The sequence below is a fragment of the Ceratina calcarata genome, unplaced genomic scaffold (genome assembly GCF_001652005.2).
Source record: "Ceratina calcarata isolate Rehan_Ccalc_2016 unplaced genomic scaffold, ASM165200v1 scaffold162.2, whole genome shotgun sequence".
Classification (NCBI taxonomy): Eukaryota; Metazoa; Arthropoda; class Insecta; order Hymenoptera; family Apidae; genus Ceratina; species Ceratina calcarata.
Window position 1 is genome coordinate 396,752 of NW_017137499.1, and position 27,181 is coordinate 423,932.

The 27,181-nt window shown below is 46.1% G+C and overlaps 1 protein-coding gene across 10 annotated transcripts in view; it reads left to right on the forward strand.

Annotated features, from left to right (window-relative positions):
• Rbp6 (RNA-binding protein 6) overlaps positions 1 to 27,181 on the forward strand; it is a 626,456-nt gene that overhangs the window by 258,561 nt on the left and 340,714 nt on the right. For all 10 annotated transcript variants that reach the window (XM_018037297.2, XM_018037296.2, XM_026819814.1 and 7 more), the window contains exon 3: positions 10,401 to 10,482. In XM_018037297.2, the coding sequence (XP_017892786.1) occupies positions 10,401 to 10,482 (82 nt within the window). The remainder of the gene's footprint in view (positions 1 to 10,400; positions 10,483 to 27,181) is intronic.

The window sequence follows — 27,181 nt, forward strand, 5'->3', positions numbered from 1 at the left end:
ATTATCAACAACTGAATGAATAGAATTCCCAGAGATTAATCTGAAAAATTATAATCAAGGATAAATATAACAATTTTTCAACTGTTGCATCGGCCAAATGGACAGATTCAATCGTCTGCTTTTTCCTCGCATGTAATGATTGGCGAACGAATTTTAAAAACGAGAGAGTATTTGTCGACAATGAAGCATTTAACGTGTGTCATAATATGTTGTGCCGCGGATTTTGTGCTTCCGTCGGCTATTGTGCCTTCTCGACCTCTCGACTATTCGAGCTCAAACGGTTCATAGATAGTCGCACCGTTGCGTTCCGTTGTTTTGTAATAATTCGTTTATTCTTTCGTAGGGCTACATACGCAGAGGTCAATTTGTTGGTTGGGAAAATAAATTGGAAAATACTGCCAGCCAGCTGGAGAAGAATCGTTCTTTTGTCACGCTTTTATCGGTCGACGAATTCGATCGACGGGACGCTACCGTTGTTTCGATTTTAATCCGCAATCGTCCGCGCGGTAGAATTAAATTGCTGGACTTCATGAAATATCTGGCCCCGGTTTAACTCTTTCGTTCACGATGAATCGCGATATGATTCGATAATGAATAGCATGCCGTTAATGCTATGTTAATTCCGTAAACGAAGTGAAATATAAATTTAATTATTTTCCGAATTATTAAACTGTAATCGTATCAGTTATATAAGTCTTCTCTTAAAACTGTGCGGGAGAAGCAGATGGTCGCCTCTTTAAAGAGCGATTAAAATATGAAAGATCCCAGTTGGCCACTCAATGGATAATCGAAGATGCGGCGAGTGTCCATAGAATATTCACGATTCTTGAAGGATTTTAATTCTCCGTGTTCCACGATGAACGTTCATAGAAAATACTATTATTCAGCGCGGGCGTGAAGTAAAGCGTGTCGGAGTTTCCATCAAAAGGGACGACGCGGTACCTTAATAGTGTCCGCCGACACGGGATTGAGCCGTAGCTGGATGGAAACGCGCGCCGGAGGATCTTTACTGGCTAGTTTTCCGCGCGATTTCCCGCGAGAAAACGAGAAAGGATTGGAGGGTTTCGAGATTGAAGAGCGAGCGGAGTAAAAGAGGCGTCCGCGCTCGGCCGGAAAGCGAAGCGTTTCCACGAGTGGGAAGAAAGTCGAGAAAGCCCGGCAGTCGTCGTCGGTGCCTTCTTAAGTCGCAGCCGAGACGGGGCGCGAGAAGTAGTGGATCATTGAGGGGAAAGGATGAGAACGGCGGGACGAGGGCGGGCGTATAAGTGAGACGTGGAACAGTGGCTTAGCGTTTGAGTATTATCGTATGAGAATCTCTCATCGGATCCAATAGCTGGAGCGCGCGCGCGGACGTACGGATGTGGAATAAAACTCATCAAGGATTCAGCCCGCGATCCGCATTCGATGAATTAAAGATGTCGTCGCGAGTAACAAGAATGAAATCTTCCCGCCGCGGCGCACGCCCATCTCTTTTCCGCTTTTCGTCCACGTTTCTCTTTTCCATCCGGTGCTTCCGCTCTTCCCTTAATTTCTCCGTTTCCCCTTCCCTTCCTTTTCCGCATCGCTCCCTCGGCGGGCACTTTTTCCACGGCCCGGACCTCCTGGAATCGCCTCGATACTTAGCCGTCTCATTACGAATAGGATTAACCTCGGTCACCCGACGCGATCCGATCGGAGACAGGAATCTACTATAAAAGGGAATTGAATTTCGATGGATAAGCTCAGGATGCGCTCTCTCGGTTCACTGCGCGATAGATTCCCATCGCTTGTGCACACTTAATTCAGATCGTTTTAAAGAAACTTCATGCTACCACCGAGTCTTTTCATATATTCTTTAATTTTATTTTTCATACGGATAAACTGAATGACTGAATAAAACCTGACTACGAACTTGTGTCCTGGGACTGATCTTTTCGACGATCAGAGATTCGCGATTGAAAGGTGTAATTTGTATGAGAAAGATAAAACTTAATATTTGCGTCGATGGAGTAGCGAAGCCATTTACCTATTACGAATCTCATCAATGGTCGACCGCTGAACGTTGGTTCGGTTTAACGGCGCGATCGACGAACCGCCGTTGCCAGACCCGCTCGATCATAGACATTCATCATCGTTTTGTACCGCGCGAGGAGCGAAATGGGTCGAAAGTGGGTTAACCGCGAAACAGACGCGAATAGCGATGGCGAACGGACAAATAGATGAATGCACAGATGCCGATCGCTCGGGTAAGGGGGAATGGGACTGCGCGAAGGCTGCGGACGATCCGAAAAAGCGCACCGGATAGAGCGAACGGGGATAGAATAGTGGTGGAAGCGAACGAGGGGTTCGATCAGCGAAAGCGGAAGTGTTGTGGCGCCAAAGAGCGGTATCAGGGCAAAGTGTCAGCAGAAAATCGTGCGAGCAACGTGGCGCTGAGAGAGAAACGAAGAGATGGGGAGGAGAGACGATCGGCTCTCGCCGTCGGAGAAACGGTAGAGCACGAGAAAGCAGAACGAGAGGGCGTCGAGGGGGGTGGGTAGATTTGTACCTGCGTGGTTGCCATCATTAGGATGGTGGGCCATAGCTGCAATGCGGGCACCCATGCGACCGAGTGGAGGGGCGGAGAAACCGGGTACCCACTGTGTGCACCGACTATGCACTCTCACTGTGCACCGAATATGCACTGTCACAGGGCTTCGGCAGTGGGGTTGGCCCGCGGCCAGGTAAGCTCCAGGTTCTGTCATCCCTCCTACGTTTACCACGTTCCAGCCTATATGCGCCTACGAAATCAAGCAACCCCCTCGGTCTGCCCCTCTGCACACCGCCCCCGACTCGCCTCCCTCCGTCGCATTCACCAGTACGTAAATCGGCCCTCGAGGAAAATGACTAACTAATATGTCTTCCCCGTGGTTCACCAAAGCCCGCGGTGCATAAAGCACACGCGAATGCTTTTATCTCTTTGCGGTGTCTGGTTGCTCGCAAATTTCTGCCATTACCGATATTAGCAGCCGTTCTTCTTTTTTATTTTAAATCCTATCGATCCGCGATTACGTCCACGCTTCAAACGAACCCTCACCTTCTAGTTGGTCCCGGATCCTCTTCCGTGAATTTTAGAAATGGTGATTGATGCGCGTTTGATCTGTCGCAGACTTGGAAACCTGTTAGCCCGTGGATTTATTTCCGTTACGAGAATTCTCTGCCTTTGATGTTCGATCTCATCGTTTATTTATTTATCTTCAGAGTTCTACGACTGATTTATTTATGCCAAGGAAAAATATTTTTCTCATACACTGCAATACACATTTTAAATCCCATTTTATAATGGAACGTAGAACGGTTTGAGTTCGCATAGACATTCAGATTTATTTCTTACGTATAATCAAATATAACATAAAATAATGATATCACTCATAATGGTCGAGCTGCTTCTCAAGAAAATTTGTAAACTCCGTGAACGAACCCATTGAATACTAAACGCTGAATCACCGTGGCAAGATTTCAGGATCGTCGAACACCAGATTGTCCTAAGTTTATACCCACGACCCGCCGTTAATGGCGCGGCCGGTAAAAGCCGGTGCGGCGGACAGCGGTTGTCCTTTTGGGATGCTGTGTATTCGCCAAAATAGACCGGCACGCGAACGAGAGCAACGTGAGAGCGCTTCTCGGCTGGTCTCCTCGTCCCGAGCCACCCTCCGCCCCCGAAGGCCCTTTCTTTCCCGTCTCTGGCTCATCTCGGGCGATACAGCCCTGAGGTGATATGGTGGCTCCACACGCGTTCTTGTTCCATTACTGTTTATTTGTTTATTCAATATACACGACACCCTGGCAGCGTCGCGTCGGTAATTGCTGTCGTCCAACACGGGCATGGCTGCTATCTGACCATCCACTGTGCCATGACGAGAGTTTATCGAACTTTAGATTGTCGTTCAGATTCATCGAACTCTGCCCCTGTTGATACGCTTCATTTCAGCCAACTTTACAGTTCAGTAATTTCTTATACTTTTTATCTACGATATATATGTTTCGATGGAGCTGCATGTCATTAAATTCAAGAGTAAAGTTGTACTTTAATTATGGAACGAATTGTTAGGAAATACGTCTGAAGATAAGCATATTCCGTCGTATGAATTTTCTCTGTGTAAAAACGTTTTCCTCAAAGTATCGAGAGGTATTAATATACCGACGGCACGTTCGCTCGTTTCTCTCCGGCTCTACTCGTCTATTTTATTCATTCTATCTTTCTATCCATCCTCTCGTAGCGCAGCTCCTAATGCGGAGCAGTAACTTCGCGTTTATTCAAATGATGCTTTAGGTTGATCCTTCAGCGTCCTTTGCTGAAGGATAAGTAATCCTAGTGGATTCGCGGGAGACGCGAGGGAAAGCAAGAGAAGCGTAGAGGAGGAAGATCAAGAAGAACGAAGGCGTTCAAGAGTCGTGGAGAAAACGGCTAAGGAAGGAGAGATATAGCAGAGGAGGAAGATGTGAAATTGCGATGATAGGAAGGGACAGAGAGGAGAGAGAGAGAGAGTGAGAAAGAGGAGATAAAGGGAAGAAAAGAAAGAGGTAGATAAGGCCATTCGTTTCAATGAACGGCACTCTGGAATGTGAGAAGCATCCCCCTTCTGCCTCTCTCTTCGTCCACTATCCCTACTCTCCTAGGGTATCCACGTTCTTGCTATAGAATGGGATAGAACTTGGTATATAGAACTTTATGCGAGTCCTCTCTGAATAGAAAAACACTCGAGAAGACCAACGCTTGCCATCTCACTTTTTTCATCCCCCTTCTTTTCTTCACCGGTCTCCTCGCCTTACCTCACCGGCTGCCAGGCCTGCCTCTACTCTACGTCGCTATTGCCCTCTCACGCGCGCAACCCTTCCTCTTCATCCTCCCAGTTCCTTCTCTAGCTCGGATCTCATTTGAATGAAAACTCACCACCACCGGCGCGGCGCTTCCCTTTTCTCCCTATTCACCATCGCTCCGGTAGCGTAGGCTGCATCTCGGTAGCAACCAATATGTTCTTCGAAGACTCGACTTCACATAGCCCAGCTCCATGATCCGACACGGAAAGATCTTTTGGGGCAAAGGTGGCCAAACAGTAAATTCGAATTTTCTTTACTGCATTTTTTTATTTTGATTAACGTGTGGAAATCACCACACGTTCTTCTCATTCGCATTTCTTTGCAGTCAAAGAGTTCAATTTTTTTACTGTGAATCCTCAATTAATTGATTAATCATTACATTACTTCCCTGTTTCCTCTACATCTCGTAAAACGTCGAAAATATCTTCTCGTCGGAAATTCCTTCCCATCTTTCAAACAATCAAGCAGCACTGGCCCTAGCGAAACTCTCCGACTCCCAAACGTGTTCCGTCTATAACGACCACTCCGAGAATGAAGTTAGTCCGGAGCAAAGCCTTACATCTTCCAGCAGAGCGCCGCCGGTCTCCGTCCATGAAATATTAAACTATCCTTATCCAAATCCGCGCCTCGTAATTTCCTTAAGTTGGGCCAACGCCGTGCTTGTTCGGCGAATTGCAACGCGTCCGCTTTTTAATAAGAGAAAAACTCGGCGGCGAACAAAGCCCCGCCGTTGCACCTGTAGAAGGAAATCCATTCGGGACGGATCCAGTTCCCGCGGGATTGCTAGCGCGGCCAGAGATACGGTAGTTTCGCTGGTCCTGAATATTTCATCGCGCCGCGCAACCTTTGCCCTCGCGAGTCCCGCAGAGGAACTCGGCAGGGAGCTTAAATTATTTCATAGGGACCGCGAGGCACGCCGAAAATCAAGGATCGGAAAAGGCACTTCCCGGCTAGAGTAATTCGCTCTATATCGCGTTAGCGAAAAAAAAAAATGCCAATGACAGAAATAGGGGCTAGACACGCGACCGTTTTACCGTAATAGCGTTGCCAGCCTGAAATCGAAGGAGAGGCCATTACACGAAATTTCATTTTATGCATGAGGGAACGAACAAATCATCGACGTTGTGGTAATATTGCTGCTGCTTTTTAAAACCTCTTATTACGACTTGGTTCCATTCTTCATGTCACGTTTAACATCGATTAGTATTCCAAATTATAAAACGAAGCGACCTGGAATATATGAGTCGTTTGATTGAGAGATCAGTTTAACACGTAATAATTTAGAAATAACAGGGATTAAGATTGATCGACGTCTCTCGAGTTAAGAGAAATAGATACAGGTTGAGCCGCGACACGAGTGGCTTCACAAAAGTATGCGAAACTGTTTGTCCATTCCAAACCGAAAACGATGAGAAAGTGTCTGTCTTTCAATGGTGGCTCGGCTGTTTATAAAATTAGCCTGATACACGAGGCTGGCCAGTGACGCAAGCCTAAAATATTTCCGCCGCGCATCCACTCGCATAATTCCGTCGTTCGAGTAAATTGGCACCATTTGGCTCGTCCAGTTGGTCGCTTCGCTCCACGAATTTACGATTTCGAGCACCCCGCCTGCTTTCCGGTTAGCTAGCTTCCACGATTTCGTGGATCCCATTCGGGAAGACAAGATAGGCCTGATAAATGTTGACGAATACGCGAGCCCCGGATGAACACAGGGCCGCGGTTGAACGCGCTAGGTGCTCGCGCGGGGAGTAATGCGATTGGCTTTATCTTCAGTAATCGCGTACAAGCGGGGAATCCTCTTACTCGCCCCTTCGGCTCGGCTCCGCTCCTTTTGCTGGTCGTTATCCTTCACGTGGATACCTCGTCGTTAATAAAATAATTCTACAGTCGGTTTATTTATGCGTGCCGTGCGCGCGTGGCTTCGCCTCGTCGGATTAACGTTCTCGAATCGTGTCCCGCGGCGAGAAAGTGTCAACGGACGTGTCGCGTGTCGTGAACACTTGTGGTCTCGTTTCGTCGTCTGACGGCTCGTCCGAATGCGTTGCTGGCATGGAGAAATTGATACGAATAGTCGGATCGCTCCGCAAGACGGACGCGCAGATATGCTTGGTGAATGCAAATCGGTTAAATAAACACTGTTTGCGGAACAGTTTATATATTGTTGTGCAGTTTCGCGATGAGCAGCTGTCTAAGCAGGAGAGATTAAATGCGCGATAACGCTTTCATTTCGGTAGAGAGAACGTTTTGGATTTTCGGAAATAGAATTTAAACAATAGAATGGATGTGGTACCTATTTAGATGGTGTCGTGTAAAATGGTATGCTGGCTGATGTATTATACTTAAACGTTGGGCAAGAATGACTAGAGACTGTCGCTATTGTTCGTAGAGAATGAAATACCGACTTGGACGAGTCACACTAGTTGCAAAGTTCTGATTTATAAAGCATGAGAGCGTAAATTATTTATCACTCTATTTTTGTAATCACAAAGTCCGAATAATACTACAAGGGGAAGATTATAATACAATTTCTGTGATGGGAACATGAGAGAAATAGAGTGAGGAACGGTGAAATTAGAACTCTGTATCCTCTAAATCCTAAATTCTACGAACCGGGATTAAACTTCAGTTTGAAGGATTTCGTGGAAAGAGATTATAGAATATATGGCATGAAGCGCTGATTCATTTGCCAGGAGTGATTCACAGTTAATAAGTATTATTGAAATTCATTTCGAATCCGTTTCGCAGTATTAAACGATTTGTATTATCACATTGCCAGTGTGCGGTGGATTTAACGGTTCATGATTTCTGATAAGAGATCGAATGAAAATAATTCAAGTAATTTCTGGATCGATGGGAAAGTACCTTGTTATACTGATGCAAAACGGAAGTCTCCGGCAGGGGAATGAATCCTCAAGATTCACGGCATCGAATAGGATCGCGTAAGAAAAAGTGCATCGCCGGAGATTCCTCCTTGTGAAAAATATCTTCTTCCGAGGAACAATTAAGGAAATTATGTCCGTAAATTTTCGTAAGTCACGGGGACGTTTTAAAAGTGCCTCCCAGCGAACGACGTAATTGCTTCCATCAATCCGCACCGGGACAAATTAAAGTAACATCAACTGCCGCACCTCACCCTAGATTCAACGACATTTCCATAGCTCAGGAAACGATTGAGAGTTAGTTATTCGATAAGACTCTCCAGTATAAGCGAAATTGTAGGGAGAGTAAATAGATATGTTTTCTAATTTTAGACTGAACAAACTTAATTATTCGTATCGTCGAATGCATCGTTAAGTTTTGTATTTTCCGGCACACAAATAACAGTGAAAGAAAAATAACTTGTTATTCCCTGGCAAAGAATATTAATTTACCGAGAATATATATACTAATTAAGTACAACTAATCAATTTCGTAGGATAATATAATTTATACGTAGAGCTCGTTACCAAACAGGTGGTATTCAGCGGCTAATGGCCTGGGAACACCAATAATTCATTGATTAACACCGTCTACTGAATAAACAATAGGCGTCCCACTTCGTCGGCCCTACCTCCCTCGCCCGCCAGTCATCCCCCGGTTCCTTTTCGTTCTCTCCGTTAGGATATAACAATCAAATTTAATAAGACACCACGATAATTCATTATAGGTTGCTCGAGTGCTTTCTGAAAAGCCGCGGGAAATTTAATACTTTCCCGGTGTACCACCGAAAACATTACCTTAATAGAGGGCCCCATTAAGTCTTAATTGTACCTCGATTCAACCCTCCTGCGGAATAAAAAAGAGGAACAAAAAATTCAGATTTAAGACACGGTTAACTACGGAGGAACAGATTTTAACACTAACTAGCGTTCCTTCAGAAATTTCCTTAATTGCTGCGAGATCTTAATTGGTGTCTGTGAGTAAAATTTGTTATTATGTATCTCCGCTCGAAATGAAATGTAATTGGAACGCTTGTGTCTTCGTTCAACGTTTCCGAATATCAAAACGTTCACCATGAAATTGAACGAAAATTTTCCTGGATGCTTGCTCGAAACAAAAACGGAGCTGTATGAATGGCGAAGGAAGATTGATGAAACGTACGTAAGGACACTGTCTCTGCAGGTGTATCGCGACGGCAAATCGGCAATTTATCGGTGCCGAAGACCGCTCACAACCGAATAGGCAAGTAACTGCCGAGCATTACGAGGTCTTCACAGCGATCTGGATAAAATGGCGTATAATTAGATAGGGTGTAAGATATATTTGGAGCGTGTCCACGTTGGCCTGCGGCCAGAGTTCACCCTTTTGATATATACGTGCAAACGAGGTCAACAGGGTGCCTCCTCGCTTCGTAGGAACAAAACGCGAACGCTCGCACTGCGTAGATCGACTAAATCTGCAATTATTAGCTGGTAATTCTAATCGTTTCTTGTGTTCCCATTTTGAAATGTCAAAATTATGTGAAAATCCAGCAATTACAAGGTATAGTGTGAAAGGTAAAGATTTTTTTTACAAAGAACGTCCTGGCTAACAAACTTTGTCGCAGTCTGAACGGAAAAGACGTTAAACGGAATCAGACGGAAGAACATTGAAGAGGTTTGTGACTTCGTGGCAGCAATTTAATTATCATTGGAAATGTTGAATAACATGTTTTAAAACCACTATTATCAAATTTAATTTATAACTAGCTCGTTATTCCTGTCTCGATATTTTTGGCGAGCTATAAAATTTTAGTCGAAATTATGTCAAACGTGTGGAATCCATAACAGAAAACTGAAAGCAGCTTTATCACGCTTCTAATATTGTACGTTATCCGGTTCTGTTATTCTTAGAATATCGGTTTTATACTTAACGAATCTTCTGCGTCAGCGGTTGATAAATTCCCGTTCGTTCCCGTTCCCATAAATTCTCCAGCTACCAAGCGGGAAAGTTTGATATCAGATATTTCTTAATTACATGTTGCGGCTTAACTTGTCAAGTGTGCGCAATTAATTTTCTACGGTGTTAAGCTAAGCTAAAGCTCTCTCGCGGACGCACGCAGCGTGTTCATAAATGACGGGGATTACGCCCGGTACTGTCGACTTACATTGTTATCTAATAATTCTAATTAGCGTTCCATAACCCGGTCCCATCCCACCCGAGTCGGTGCTCGTATTGGAAACCCAAATTATCAACGTCCACTAATGCGATTTCATATTTTCAATTCTTCAATGAAAAATCATTTTATTTTATTAAAACAATTCATAAACTGAGTCTGTAAGCGACAGGTAGCGCTGGTGTCTCGGAGCACCACCGCGCAGGCGTTGAGAACAATCGGCGGAAGTGGTGTGTAGAGTTCGGTACGAGGTGTTAACTAATTTGTTCATCCTTCTGTAATTTTCGAATAATAAACATATAGTTTGATAACCGAGGTGGTTCGTAGAAACCTGGAGTCGAGAGGGAAGTTGTGCTGAAGGGAAGGATCCCTTACAAGTCTTAAATAGGTTCGCATAGATGATTTAATATAATTGGTAAGATTGTAAAAAAATAAATAGGTTATAACATTTCATCAAACATTAACCGCTGTTCCTTTCTGATTTCAGAGAGCCTCAGAGAGTACTTCACCAAGTATGGGGACATCACAGAAGTCATGGTCATGAAAGATCCTACCACGCGACGATCAAGGTAAGTTTCCTACCAGCAGTCACCTTTTAACAAAAAGTCTCGAAATTGCCAATTGAATTTGCACGCCGGCTGATAACCTACATTTTCGCCCGCTCTATTTATGATAATGTCCTGCGAATAGATACGGTAATAGGATAACGGGCACGAAATCCGCGTACGTACGTACATAGATGCGAGCGTACTATCTCTGCTGCGACGAGTGAGCGAGCGGCGCGGCGAGTTCGTAAGTGCGATGCATCTGTGGTAGATAGCGAAAGGAAATAATAGGCGCCTGGGATCGCTGCACGCAGGTGAAGCTAGCTCGCTCGTTCGTTGTCACATTTATCTGGCTGATAAGTCTATTCTTGGCCATCCGCATCTGGCCCTACCATCTTCGGATACGTGGCGCGTGCTGGATGCCTATAAGCGTACGTGTCATTATTAATGTCGGCCCGTTGCCGAAATAGAGCCTGCACAATTTGTTTCCAAAACTCCTTTCAGTAGAAATCGTGTAGAAAAAAGGGAAAACGTTCAAATTCCTAATGAATACGTATCTGAGTGAGTCTCGTAAGAGAACTGGGGAATTGCGTGATCTTAATGAAAAAAAATATTTGATCTCTTCCTTTGAATAATAGACGGTGCGCATTTTGTTTGTTCAACGATACGATGTTATATCAGTTTGTAAATTATTAGCACTTAACGAAACAACTCCGTATTTATGAACGTGGTGCTCTTAAAAGCTACCCTGTGCATTCTAATTCAAGACGGTGAAAATATGTTATTTGCGAACGCGTTGACAAAGATTCGCGGACCTTTTCAACGCCCGCGTTTCGTTGCGAGATATTGTACCCGTCCGCCTGTCGAATAAAGACGTTCGAAGGGATCAAAGGCGGAAAGTGTAAATCTGCTCTGTTGTCAGCAAGACGACGAAATTTATGAATGGAAAAACAGCGTTATCCACGACGTCGTGGATGTTGGTGCACGCGAGCACAAGGAAGCCTCGATGGCGTGTGCATAGGTCGTAACGCGAATTTACCGATGGTTTTAATAAGGTCTCCCTCGCTTCGCGTCCGTAGCCTCTCGGACATTTGTTCCTGCCCGTGGAAACCGAAATACTCTTTAGCATTCGCTAATATTGGCGACGTCGTACGCGACGCGTGGGATCAGGAATTTCTGTGCCGTTCATAGCGTCGAGAACGGGTAAATACGGAAAAATAGGAATGATTGACGCGTCACAGATTGGCGTGGCTACAAATAATACCTTCCATTCGGATACATGTGGACGTACGTCGTGTCATACGTTTGTAGCGCTTCAGTTCTACGCTTGACCTCCCGAGAAACTGCGCTATAGTCTTACCTCACGGAATTCGGTCACGGCCGTACGAGAATTTACGAATTTCAATGTGCCTGACAGTCTTTCACTTCAATCGCGATTTCCATCTAATTTGCAAATTCAGGAACTCGCGAATTTAAATTTAAGATATCAAAAATCATCCGATCTAAATTTGGGATTTCTGACAATGAGTTCAAATACAGTTGTCGGTCCGGAATCGCGTTTGAAATAAAAATTGGGTCGGAGGAAATTGACGTGTTAAATCGATGGTAAAGAGTTTCATGAAGTTTCCATCGCACGATATCTTATAACTTACGCTTACACGGTACTTTCCACAAGATCTCGATACTCGCAGACGATTTGCAGTCTTTCAAACTCCAATTTCGCTTCATTTCCATTCAATGCAACTTTATTCGCAACCGGAATGCGTCTTTATCGTTTATTGCTCTATTAACGTATTCATTACATAGAGTTTCGCGTGACGCGGCTCGCACGCCCCTTAACGAGTTCCTTATTCGATTTCTTTTGACCTGCACTCAGCATTCTTATTTTTCACTTACGTTACAGCGTTTTATTGTTCTGCGATAACGTTGGCATTTCATGTAACACGCAAAAGAATCAGCGCTTTGTAAATTTTCTAGGTGACGTCTTATTGTTCTTAGTTTGAGCAAGGTTCCTCTCATTTGTACAGTTGCCGCGTATTTTATTTTTTAAATTTCAATGCCTTTCTGAAAATATTCCACGGAACACGTTACAGAACAACAGTGACTTTATTGTTTGAACACCTAACAAGGTAGCTGCTTTCTATTAATGCGGAGTACCATACAATTTGCACAGTTTCTCTCTAATTGTATCTTAGCGGCCGATGCAAATTGTCCAAAGTTCCAGTTAAGTTTCCCGAACGTAATTGTTGTGTCGCAACTCGGCATCCTTCGCGATCGTGCCTGCGCTCTCGAAGCATTTCGCGGCGCAAAAATGGGTGTTTTCATTCACCGCGGGCGGGCGAAATCGAGCAACAGTTAACGGAGGCGAGACCGGCAAACAGAAAATCCACGTGCCACGGTTACGAACGGTTAAATGCCGGCATCAGAGTAATTACCGGTTTTTAAGTGGAGGAAACGAGGGGACGGCAACGACCACGACGACGGCGACGAGGGTCGAAAGAAGGGGGCGGGAGATGGGTCGAAAGAGGGTTGTTGCGTCGAGCGGCACGGGCGGCCGAATTTCAAGTGTAAAGTGCCTACCAAAAGTGGATACCAACGGTTTCAAGGAATTCTCGAGTCGCGCGACACTTTGCAAAGGCTTTACAAAATAATTAAGAGAATTAATTGCATACGCGTACCACGTTTCGCTTTACGAATTGCACATAATTAGTGCAAGCCTGTGACGATGAATCTGGTAATTCTCTGACGCAAGGAAGGCTTTAAATGTGATAACCTGGAAATTTAAATTTGCAACGAAACACCCATAAAATACTTATTTAGATCCCATTCGAAGTTTCGCGAATACCAAACTGACACCATTATCTTGATAATTCATTACATTCGTTATGGCGTAGTTACGGTAATGCACTCCGCGAAGTGGCACGCTTTCATGATTTATGCCGCGTCTGTGAATAGGAGACAGCAGCCGGGTATTCCTTTTGATGTGTCCTTGAGCGGGCCGTGATTAAAGAGAGGGAATAAACATGCGATCGAGAAAAATGTTCAACGCGTCCTAAACCATCGTGTCACGGGTCACTCCACATAGGCAGATTTCTTTGCAGTCCCTGAACACTTCGACGTGTACTTTGTTCACGGAGAAGCCCTTGTTCACGATAATTTCATAAGGCGGTCGGTTCGTGCTTAATACAGTTCGAGGTTAAACCAGATGAAAATGTATCCGTGGCAAATTTTCGACTTTTCACGTAGTTGCAGAAAATTAACGACGACTCTGAACAGACCGCAGGCTCGTGGAAACGCGTAGGTACGTGCGATGTCTATGGTCGAGCAGCGGCCATTAGTTCCCTTAGGAGCTCATGACATCCGGTACATCGCATCGGGCAGCACTGAATTATCTCCCACGGAACGTTTATCTCCGCGCTCTATTGCCTTCTACGGTATCTGAAATTCATTAACGCCAGGCTCGCGCTGCTAATTGGCGCGTTTCTATAATGGCGTGTTGTTAAAGGGATTGTACAGCGATAATCGCAGTTAAATTGTCGCGCGACTCTTTAAATTATCCTGTCCCGTTTACTCTAACGTCGGTTACTGTCTACTACCTTGCTCTCCTCTCCGTTTAATTAATTGGCCAGAAACTTTCAGCCGTCCGCCTCGACTCTCTCTCTAATTATTCATTCCTTTCATTCCCGTGAGCACGACCGAGAAAGAGGTATGGAGAGAGAAAAAGAGAGAGAGAAATGGATGCGGAGAGAGGGAATAGCCGGACAACAAAACGAAACACGGGACAACTTATTTGCGCCGAGTTATAAAGCAGAAGCAACAGCCGGGCCTATTCACACCCGCTTATTATGCGGAAATAAAGCCCGTAGAATCGAAGCGCGGAAGCCGCCTTTCCTTTAACGCTCGTTCTCTACTCTATCCTTTCGCCATTCGCCGGGATAACCCCCGACGTCCGATGACAATTAGGCATTCTATTCTTCGACTCCTTTAAAAGGACTTTATTCACGAACGCATATAAGAAAGGCGGGCGTTCGAAAGTGGAACCATTCGGTGATCGTAGTCCTGGAAAAGCTAGCGTTCATTGACTTATTCAATTATAAATCTTTTATCGTTTTAAAATTAAATACGCGGTTCTACATTGTATTTTAAAATACCGTTGAACCGTCACGACGGAAGTAGAGGTGGTCACGGGCCTTAAACGTACGCAAGATTCCTCCTCGGAATTGGTCCAATTACTTTCGGACAAGCGAGTTTCCCGTCTGCAGCATGTTACGCGGTATTAACCTGGACGTGTTCTCGATAGATTTAAATTTCTTCTCGGGAGATCTGGGAAATTTCTGTGGCAGGTGGAAGCCGCTTAGAGAGGGGCTGAGTATCGGGTCAGAGGGAGAGACGGTGAACGAGACGCGACAAGCGAGGGTGAGACAGAGGGAACGTCGACGGGTATAGGGTTCAAGGGAACAAGGGTGGTTGAATCCCTCAGCGCCGCGTCGTAGCTCATATCTGCCGCAAAGGGACGTGGATCTTCTATGCAGGGGGCGAGCCGTGGGGTTACTCTGCGGGTTGTAAATTAATGGTTAGCCCGTGGCACGGGGGTGGTTCGTCCTAAGGGTTCTGCTTGATCTATGGACGGCGTGTGTGCCAGGTCAAACGGGTCCTGCCCGGTGATACGAGGGCCTCGCGAAAACCTCGTCTCCCTCTTTTCCTTGATCGTTGGAGAATCGATACCCTCTCCGCTTTGTCCACGCGGTTCCTACGCTCGCGTGTTCCGTCATAAACGCATCCTCTACCCTCCGCCCTCGTTCCCTGGTCCATTTCGCGTGTTATCTATTCCATCATCGATATTCCAGGGGTGCAAAGTGTTTGCGTGGAGATCTAGGCGATCGCGTCTTTGAAATGCAAAAGCCATGAACGCGGATCACCTTTACGATTTATGAGCATGGCACGACCGGTAGCCGCGACGGGACTATGTAAAAACGATTCTAGTCCTCGAATGCTTTCCATTCGATGAGAGTTAACTTGAGGAATCAAAGAAACGACGTTGTTCCCGGTATAACCAGGAAACGAGTTCGGATCGACCGTTACGTTTCCTCAGTATTTCGGCTTTGAAAACTACGTCGCGCTGCATCGGGTCGAAAGTATCTGAAAGTAAGTAGTTAGACTTTGGAAACAATTGTCTCAACGGATTCGTTGCCGCAAATAGGCGATCAGTTGGCAAAGTCGTCATCCGCTCGGTTACTCAACGATCTTGTTGTTGTATGGCCAACGAATTACTAAATCCGCAATTATACGACTTTTACGATCAATTTCGAGTCTGCGGGACGGTCTAGACTCTCTAGACGATCTCAGGAATTCGCTATCGGGCGGCAATGGCATCTGGAAGAAGTCGACTTCGGTGCCAGGACGGTAGTTTTCAAGTATCTGCAAGCGACCGTTATTCCGCCCGTTAAATGAATCGAAATCCTCGTTTCTGCCGATTTTACCATTTCCCCGACTCCCCGCCAAACGAGGCGACCGCGAGATACGGCGAGGAGCCGTGGTTCGGAGGAGGAGTGAAACGAAGCGGTTCTCCTATCGACGGTCTCATTTCCTGCTTCGAACTTATCAAGACAAATACACGCTGAACACGCTCGGCCGTTCTCTCGCGATCGGAAAATATCTCTAATGAACAAACTATCCGATTTGAACCATCCCCTTGGTCCACCGGTTGCCACGCCGGCATGCCGGCGCGGCGTGGCGCCACGCTCCTCCCATCAGCCTTCGAGAAGGTTGCGAGTCTTCGATAACCAATCTCAATTTCAGCGCGATGCGATGTATCCGTTACCGTAGTGGCTGACTCCCATTCTGGCCCATTTCTCTCCCTTTCTCAATTTTTACTCCTTCTCTGGAACGCTTCCGTTGACTATACATTGGGTTTATCACAGACCGGTTGGGAAATTACGTCTACCTCGTGGTCGTTGCGGTCCAAGCTGAAAACTGAGTCCATTTTCCACGGTGAGAGACACCGGTGGAAAATGGACAAAGTGCAGCGACGTCTCCTTTTTTTCGTTGAACGTCACTTTTTATAATAGATCGGTGACACGCGCTCGTTACGTAAGATCGTTCGTCTCTGTCGAGGGTAAACGAGGCGGTCTCGGAAATGGGATTTTATAAAATTGCCCTTTGAGAGGGCATTGTTGCGCGTGACGCGTTTCAATTTTCAAAGGTGAATTTTATTGGAACAAAAGAGGTGCGCGGTTGGGAGAATTGTTCGGTACTCGAATTAGAAGGAATCGAATGGGACCACTTTGCGAACAAAGAGACTCGCCCATTCGGGTAGCATTTCGAATTCGAATAAATTTAGTGCAAGAGGCTCGAACGTAGCCCGCCGTTCTATTTGCTGCAATTCAATACGCACTCCCCTGATAAACCGATTAAATAAAATTGAAATAAACGAAATAGGGAAAACAATCGTCTTTCAAATATTCATCGTTAATATAAATTTTCCACAAATAATTGTCCGCGTTTCGACTCTGATTGGAAATTCAGCGGAACGATGATAGGAGAGAATGCGGCGTGCGTCGGTCAGCAAGAAAGTAATTTTAAAATCGACGAATCAACGGTAGTTACAGACTCGTAGAAAATTGCGTTACCCCGTACCCCCGCGTACCATTGAAAGACCCGAACGTCGAACGACGAGTAACTTATCCAGAGAATCGAGCTTAATTTCCGCTCGTCGTTTCATGAGAAACAAATTTGCCTGGAAATTGACACGAAATGTTCGGCGATCGTCAAACGTCGAAGATCGGCCAGCGAGGAGAGCGGGAGGGTAAACGAGGCATTAGTGGCTCGTGAAAGGGGCGAACGAGAAAAGCAAGCAAAGTCTATATAGGCGAAACCGTCTTGCCGCCAGGCAATCTGTTAATTCGATCGTAAATCGTCGTTAGCGGAAAATTTAGTTGGAACTTAGTGGCGATAATTACACAGGTTTTGCAGCGGCGGGGCTTGAAAACGAGACGAGATGGAACGGAAGGGAGAATACCCGGGAAGAACGCCCGAAAAGGAGAGAGAGGGAGAGAGTGTATGAGAGAGGATGGTGGTTGGAGTACGCGGCGGCGCGGCGGCTGAAGTAGAATTTATTGGGCGATAAGCGGCCTGCAACTTTCTTCCCTCACGATCGTCATTCTTTATCAGGCCACTCGTGGTCGACACCACCGTATCGAAGCCGGGGATACTAGGCTTTATGAATCGGGATTATTAAGGTCCATGCTAGATCATAGATCTTCCTCCCCTATTCCGTACCACCACCGACCCGTACCGTGCCCGCTCGATCGCCGATGAAAACGTCGCCGCGGTGCATTTCCAGTCTTCTGTCTTCATGCAGCTGCCACCCAGACGAGGACTCTTGCCAATAGTTCGAACTGGCTTCGTTGTTCCTAACATTAGACATCTGTCTTGGTTTCTCTTTGTGACATTTCTTCTCAACGTGGCTACTATATGTTGCGTCACGTTTAGTACAATAGATTGCGATAAAATATTCAATCCAACAAATGCCAGCTAACTATATTTCTGTTCTCATTAAAAATGCTAAGAGGTACAGAGGGTTAAACGTGTTTTACATAATTCGCGTACGTTTTCCACAATGGGGTTAGGGAAGGGTTGATTATAAGGTTCTGCAGGCGATAGGCTCGAACGATGGATGAGTAAGGTGTTGAGTAATTTATCAGTGTGAAACGTGGGTTGCGATGGCACGGGTTCTCGTTTTGCAGACCCGCGGATCAACGTAGCGTGAAAGTCTTATCTGGTCAGCGGGAGTCCCAAGGCCGATCATATCTCCGTTGCATGGGGAGTGATAATCTTAGATAACAGACGACAGTCGTGGAACGTCATAAATTTCGTATCCATTATTCGCGAGGGTAACGTCAGAGGCAAGCAGAGATGATTCTTTGTGCGTTATACGCGCACCACGCGCGATTTTTCAGTAGTATGATCCGTGCATTGTCAGACATTCTCGCAAAAAATGGTTGTTATTGTATAAGATTTTTTTCTTGAAGTTGTGTCAGTGATTATTATCTGAAATCATTAATCTAGTCCCGATTGTGCAAAGCGTTTATTCAATAAAAGAAACGATCGATCATTCGGACAGTCCAATTACCAGGTGTGTCTAGATAGAACTAATAAATACTAGAAACACTTTGAGACTTCAACGACGAGAAATATGGAGCTGCGTTAATTCATTTCTTCGTTAACTACACGCGGGGCGTATCAAATTTACACGACACATCATCGCCTCGTCGCGCCGATGTGACCATTAATCATCTTTGCAATTGCCTTAGCCGCGTGATCGTATCAATACGCATCAGTAGTTCGCGTTCGACGTGAAAAACGTGTGTGGCCCGCGCGCCGTGCACACGGGAGCGGAAATCGTGTAGGCGCGGTGCGCTCGCGGCTGTTTCCTCGGTCTTCTTCTCTTACGACCTGTCGGACCTGGCCACTCTCCACCGCTTCGTTCGCCCGCCCGATGTTCCGTGTTTCATGGTAGGAGCACGCGATTCCCGCGTTAACTCCCGCAGGGCGCAGCGGGTGTCCTCGCGCGGACTCACATTAAACCGCCTCCGCCGTCTTTGTAGCCACCCTTCGTGTACCGCAACCCTGGTTGTAAAGCGATGAAACGCGCGCACAACACACGGGGCCGTCTTCCTGCTATCTCGACTCCGTGTACGAGGCTCCGCGTTCACCCTCATTTATTCTTCGAGCCGCTGCAGATGCACAGACACGGCGTTTAATAACGCGTGCACGCATCGCCCGTTAAATTTAGCCCTGCGGAAATTAAGAGTTTACCTCGGTTAATCGCCGCACCGGCCTGCCTGCCTTCGAGCACGCGATTCCAGCGTGAATTCTTCCGTTATACTTCTCGCGGCCGGTGTTCGTGGATTTGAGTTACGTGCGCCAGAAATTGAACGACACATTCGTACGTTCGCGAGAAATTTGATTATGAAAAGGAAATGCATACTTATACAATATAATACGCGTGATAGAATCAAATTAATTTTCATGCAGCCGTGTTTGGATCTACGTTTGCTATATCGAGGAAATGTTTCTGCACAGTTTTAAATTTTTATGTTGAGGTACTACGCATTTGGAATTACGTCCCTAGCGTTTCGGAAATCAATTAGGACTATCGAGACTCTCGATTGCGGTCGCCAAGCTAATTAGACCGAATTAGGACGCAGTTACCTGCGAGGCGATTCCATTGGTTATTTTCAACCGGAAATCTGGAACGGGGCGGGGCCGTTCAACCTCGATACTCGACATCTTGCTAAGGCGGAAAATGCCGCGAATCCAATTATAAATTAAGGACCTCGGGAATAGAACCGCGGCGGAAGAGTCTTCTAGACATCCGCGAGTATTCCATTACAATGACCGAACTTTGTTCTCCTCTCCATCTTCATAGTTTTTCTCGTGGTAAAGGAGGAGAAAACCAATTTTTTTTATATCAGAATGAAAAGTTTTATGGATAAAATTATCTAAAAATGTAATTTTTATTGATAAAGTACTGTAATTGATACTCCATCGTTATAGCAATGGAAGTTTCATTCTTTAAGACACGAATTGAAATAAAAATCAGAAATTAAGTGGTTTGTGTAAGTCAAAATCCTTGAGTGCTCGAATGCAGTCGAGCAACGTCGTTAAGCAAGTCGTACGAACTTCGGTCTGCCTAAAACGCGATGGGTATTCGCTGCACCCGAGCAAGCCAGATCGCAGGATTTCTCGTTTGCTCTTTTCCCTTTCTCTCGCTAGCTACAGCGCGCAGGTACGCCGCGATAAATTACGCGATTGCAGCTTTTTGCGCGTACCACGGCGATTTATGGAGCACTATCGTTCGTTATCTCTATGTCTTTTTTTGGGAGATTCATGATGGGGCATGAATTAACCCTTTGAGGATCAGTTTTCTCTGTTTTTAGGGAAGAATTTCTGCGTTTTGATAGGAACGTTTCAAGGGAATTCTTATGGAACTTAACCGGGCGCAATTACGAATTTCTGATCGTCACCCGAAACTGCTGAGCGCAATTTATTCATGTAGAACCGAGCACCGGTAGAACAGTGTTACCGCGCTTCGCGGGAGCTAAGTTGCGCCGGAAATTGTACCTACAACTTCTAACGACTCCTGTCGTTATTTCTGACCAAGCGTAACAAGAACATTGTACCTACCGGGAACATATTCGAGAGCAAGATACTTGGTAACTTCGGAACTCTAACAGGCCGGCTTCCGCGTTACACACAACTCGCTCCTTTACGATGTGTTCACCTAGCAGCTAGGTCCTATAGCTCATCAGTCGATCGATTGGCTATTGTATCCAAAATTCCGAATCTTTAATGCACACAGAATAACAACAACTAAATCGATTTAGAAACGGGGCACCGCAGATTTTTCAAGGTTTCAGGCGAGATCAAAGTGGAGTTTATTGATAATGACCAGGACGCCCAATCGTGTCGCGGAATATCCAGCGAGCGCAATCCAATATAAGTTTATCCAGCTGCAGCCAGCGTAAAATTCACGGTCGAACAATGAAAATTAGCCCGGCCGGTTCCGGCTTAACGTTTTAATTGCAATCGATCTGGGAAGCCTGCCTGTTAACTGGTCGAACGGACCATCGCATCGCGGAGAACTATCTTCCGTCCTGTTATGTATTTGCGAACTACTAACTCGGCCCGCAAGCGTGTGTTTATACGCGCTCCTCTTTATTCCGTCGGTGTTGGTCACTCGCGGATCTGCACGAACGTGGGATAGATCGTTGTTAAGTTAGTTCGTCGTGTGTCCTGTCGTTGTCCAGGGAGTAATTCTGCTAATTAAATCGGCAGAGGAACGGGGAGTCGAAGCGGTACGCGGGAACATTGGAAAAATGCGACTTTCGATGAGCTCATTGTTCTGGGCCGTGTTTTAGAGAATTTCGGTACCGATTAATTTCCCCGTGGTATAGATACCCCTTGGGACACGGAAAAGGTTTCTTTCAATAACGTTTTTAGTGAACTATTAATCCTGATAACGGAATTATTGTTAATAGGAGGGTAATTAATGGAAGCGTAGAACAGATTAGTAAACATCGTGTTCAAAGTGTTCGTACAGGGAGATAATCGATATAGCAAATGCACGCGTTCAAGTATTCTTGTATGCGCGAATATAACAAAATTGTTCGTCGAATGTTTCTCATTCGCGCATTGCCTATTTCCGTTTAAACGTCAATTTTATTATTAACTGCGCGTTTGTGTTAGCTGTCATGCATTCTGTTCGTTCACTTTAAAATAAAATCATTCTGGCCGTGTACGGCTTTACCAATTAAAAAATTCCAAAAATCGAGGTATCGCTGCGCGACGGGTGCGAATGCGCGGCGATGCCCGTAACGTTTCGCAAATCGAGCCACGCGATAAATCAAATGCTTGCTTTTCACGCGAGCCAGCCAACCGTCCACCCCCATTAATTAGAGGCCGCGCGGAGCAACGTAATAAAAATTTTCGCCGCGCAATATTCAAAAAGAATATCGCGTGCGACGCGAGAGATAAAGGTATCGCGAGAATGGATGAGCGTTCCATTATACGCGGGCCACGGTGAATGGAGAAACCTCCCGTCGCGTCACGAAGGATCGAGCATAAAACGGGGGTTGCGGAGAAGCGAGTGGGACGCCGGTCTGGGTATGGCACGGGACAAAGGGGTGCCGGTCCGGCGGGGTTGGTTACCGCGCATAAACCCACGTTGCGCGCAATTACAGTAACTAATCACATTGTTTTCGTAGCAACGACACTGCGTAATACGTCATAACATCCTTGCCAACCCTCCCGACCGAACCTCTGATCCTTTACTTAACCCCGAGAGCCCGACCGTTTTACCCCTCGGCGCGCTTGGAAACTGCGAAGCCCGCGTGACAGGGAAGCAGGAAATTTGTGTTGCGCCACCGTTGGTCAACGTACGAGCTCGTTGCGCGCAATGATGACAGACGGACGTAAATACGTGATATTGTTTACGCGTACGCCTCGGGAGCTTAACAGCCGTCATAAACCGTCGAGTACCCGCGCTGCTTCTGTTCCTGATTCGCGATTACCCCATCGTTCCCCGAGGATTCATCCGTTTCCTTTGTTTTATCAGCCTTTTATTAGTCTCATCGATTTCGTTCGAAGCGCATTGGTCTGTGAATAATGCATCACTGAGACCGACGAATGCTTAATTAACAAATATACGCGCACGCTGAGCTGCGAGGACTATTAAAAATTAGCGTCCACCCGTGATTGAAACGGATAAATTAAACGCCGGAAGAAAAACTACATAGGAAAAAATGAACTCTTTTTTTGCATGGCGTGGTCGCCGCGATAGAGGAAGAGTCAGTGGGTGCGGGTTTCTGTCAACGAATGGTAGACGAACTAAACTGAGCAAACGCGACGGATTTGGTATCGCCTCTCCCGTCTATATTTTTATTCTAGTCTCTTTTTTCCATGTTTTTTTTAGCCTGTCTTTCTTTTTCACGCTTTATCTTTGTACAGTCACAATGTCGATACGCAATTTCTAGTCGCGGATATCTGTCGAATACCAAGGATCCCCCTAACACGAAAAAAAAAATTTCCGATTCACCACCGTGCGTTCAGTTGTAACAGAGACCGCTGTCAATCGGGAAATTTATGTCTTGCAGCGGTGTTAAGTGGTACAGCTAGAGAACCGTATCGGCGATTACGGATCGACAGAACGTTGGGCGCGCGGTGGTAGCGAGCAACGCCTCTTTTATCACGGTTATTTTTACGCCAGAGATTTTTGATCGGCAGCATTTCGGTTATTCGTATACATGCGCGTGTATGGATTTGAGAATTCTTGCGATATCGCGTTGCCGACGATTTATTGATCTATAGACTCGTTCATTCACAAACATCGAGCCACGGTTATACGTATATGTGTAGGGAAGGTCTCTTCTCTTTTCCACAGCCGCGTCTGCATCGAAACGCGTACGTCAAGTTAAACTGGTTGTTGCGCTTCGGTCGTTGCATTCCGTTATATTTTTTTGGTTCTTTCGTCCGGCCCCTTTCGCGTTCATTTCTCTGAATAAACCGAAGCGGCGCGCTGTTCCTTTTCCTGAATTGCTCGGAAATTGGTTCGAAACGTCCATTAAAAAAGCTGCGGCAATAATTGCGACAATTATTATTACCATTCGATGAAATACCTTGAAGCAACGTCAAACATTTAAACGAAGTTCGCTCGAGTGAAAAAGTGAATACTAAACACACATAGGAAGTCCTTGTAGTATAATTAAATTTATATATTTTTTGACGTAATGAGGATGCTAATACTTGGGAACGAGGATGAACGTTCGCGATGAGCCATCGTCGAGGACGGTGGCGATGGCGGAATTCATTGGCTAGCCCCAATAACATGCATCGTCGAGCTGTAACGCGAGCGAGCGTTCGGTGTCCGATCGAACGGCAACATTTTTCACGCGCACACACACGCATACACGGGCGTAATCACGTCCGCCATTAAATGCGGCGACCGAGGCTCGTTTGGAACGTGGCGTGGCATGGCGGGGTTCGCAGTCATGCAACACGGTTAGATACGATTACGCGGACGCGTATCGTGCTACCGCGCCGCGATGCTTAGCACGATAATGGGTGTTCGCATTAACGACGCGACCGGCAGCGGAGACCGACCAGCAGCAGCCGGCCTTTGGCATCGTACGATTCCGGCTCGTTACGAATGCCAGATGACGTCACTGGTTCCACGGGTGATCGCAGCGCGTCGATCCGGATCATGTCAGAATCGGTTGCAGTCCGTCCGAGGGAAGATAATCACGTTTACCCCACCGATTCTGATCAGCGACGTTAATTAGAACATAGCGGCGATGATGCGTTCTGTTGAGCCGTTGAGAGCTTTCGCTCGATTGGCATCGGCCTTTGCCCTCCCGGACTAGCGAAACTTAATTATCGGATTAGGTCGCCGACGAAGAGCCGCAATGTCCGCCTAGTACCGGACCTATTCTACTTCCTGCCGTATTCCTTTTGGTTTCCACTCGCTCACTTCTCGTTTCGTCTCGCGTTCTGATTAGTGAACAATTGGACGATGTGAATTTCATTGTAATTGATAACATCTGTAAGGAAATTTCACCAGAAGATCGTACAACTGAGTAATTCGTTTGCCGATGCTCATTTCCATTCTTCTCGGAACTTTTCAAGGCGGCGCATCGAACGGCTCTCGAACGAGAAGAGCCACGCATTTGTTCAGAGAATAGGACGACCGTTACGTCGGATTGCCTTTTATTTGCACAGTTAAGCCACCCTGTACCACCGGGCGTCGAAAAGGCGGCAGATAAGGGCCAGCCGAGGCTGTAAGAAATAATTGAAACGTCGGAGACGTTTGATTCATTTCCCGTGGCTTTTCTTCTCATTTTACACAGAGCCCCTGCGGATTGGCAGCGGGCGCCGCGGTCAGGATTCCCTGATGCCGAGTGTTAGGGCTGAAAGAGGAGAGCGGAAGAAGACTCGGGGAGTTTCGAGGGTGCCGGGAGAAGGATAGTGGGAAAAGAGAGAAAGGTCGCGGGAGATCGCGCGATACGACATGAGAAACGTCAAAGACTACGGTATATCTGATTGGACGGGACGTCTCGGCTCTATAGGAATGCACTTATCCGATTGGCTCTGCAATTCAGCCGTGTCAGCTTCTTTTTCCGATGCGTCGCGCCTTGCGCCTCTCCGTCCCGTGCGCGCCGCCTCGCGACCCTCGTGCCACCGACAACCACCCATCGCGCCGCTTATTCTACTCCGCTACCAACTTTCATATATATCAGATAGGATTTGAATTTCTTTAAGATAGAGAGCCGCCCGGCGACGTCGCGCCTTGCAGACTTTTTTTTATTTTTCGGCTGCGTACGTAACTCGATTCCACCCACTTCGACACGTAAATGGGAAAGTTCCTCGCGTCGGTACTCCGAAAAATTTAGACGTCGTGACCCGATTCTGAGAGCTACGATTCCTCTCGCCGTATCTCCGGATATGTCGTATTTTAACGTTCTTAAGAGGGTTTGTCTCCGCGTAGAGCGGATTACAGTTGTTTCATATTCAATTACTTTTTGAAGGCGTCGTGAAAATGAAAAATGTATCTCGGGGATGATACGTCTGCCGATGCGAGGGAAATATATCCGTCGTTGTAAGTCCTGTATATAGGATGTCGAAATGTAGTTCTCACGTTCTCAGTGGTGTGGGATCAAGAAACGTAGCTGGATATTCGCCGAAACATAATTATCCGTCGACAAAGACATCCGAAACCGATCAATTTCAGGTAATCACCATTCCACGCGCATTCAGCCGCGAATCGTCGGCTCAAAGTTATTGCAGCGCGCATTCTATGATAGGGGAAGAGGTCCTAGCGGATCATAAACATCGGCGAAGCGCGTATGGTGTTTCATTAGCCGGGATAATCTGTTTACTGGCGTTCTCGAAGGATACACCGCAGCAACGCGGGCTTGTATGCACGCTGCCAGCTATGAAGCTAGCTACTACAATCACCTTTCCCTATTGTCGTTCCGTCTCCCATTCCCTCCCCATCTGCCTGGCGTATAACGCACACATACAGTCGCATAAAGGGCTGTTCGTCCTGGTGAACCTTGGCCGAACCGGTCATGAATACTGTATCGTGGTCCATGGTGGTACACGGGTGCTACGTGGCACTATAGCGCCGTGGCCGAGTCGTTCCAGCTAGCTGCCAGCGGCCCGAGGTGAATTCACAGCGAATTGAATAGTACACGTCATCTAATATACAGGGTGTCCCACATGTTCCGCGACGCGTCACGTCGCTTTAACTTGACATTATTTATGGTCAACGTGCTGATACGCTACGTCGCTCCGCGTTCACTATCTTTCTCTAGTCGCGATTTCTCCCTGTTGCACCAACGGAGGTATTCTCCTCATGCTTGTTTCCTTCGGGGCCAACTGTTCGTTACTTTTATGTATTTTTTTTATTATCGTCCAATCAACGATTTTCATACTCCTGCTTCATTTCATGCAATTATCTCGATTCTTAACTTGATGGAAATTGAAAACCTCGTTCATAATTGACTTCTTCATTTAGAATTGAATCATGTAGTTTATTCTTCTTAATATTGAACCCTCGGTCTTTGTCGCACACACATTTTTTGCAAATAATTCATCAAACGTACATACACGGTGCACGGATATATTTTTCCTGCAACCTATTTTCGTAAAACTTTTCCAATTCCTTTCCTTCTTTTTTGCACTGAGCCAGGCTCCCTTCGTCCCACCTTCAATTTACCGTCCCTTCGTTTCCTGTCCATGTGCTGTCCCACACTCACACGTTCGTTGCGTGCGTGATACAGTCGCAAAAATTTGATCGTTTAACTGCTCACACGCGTGACCGTTCTGCTACGTTCGCTGCTCGAATGCTGTCCAAGTTTGCTCGTATCTTTCACACGTTTGTTTATAGTTGCAGATGTGATATAACTCGTAAAATGCAGAACTCGATTTACACGTCTTGCGAACACTTCGATATCTTACAGCTTCGATTCTGTTTAATGACTCGTTCTATTTAATGACTCGGCTCGCCATTCAATTCTGAGACGATCGCGAGTTTTTACGATTCTGTCATCACAGATAAATTTCACATAACCGGGAGAGATCAACTCTTTTATAGGATGCTCACGCGAATAAAAATAATATGTTCTATGATTATTTTGTAACTAAAATTAAATTTGAATTGGAC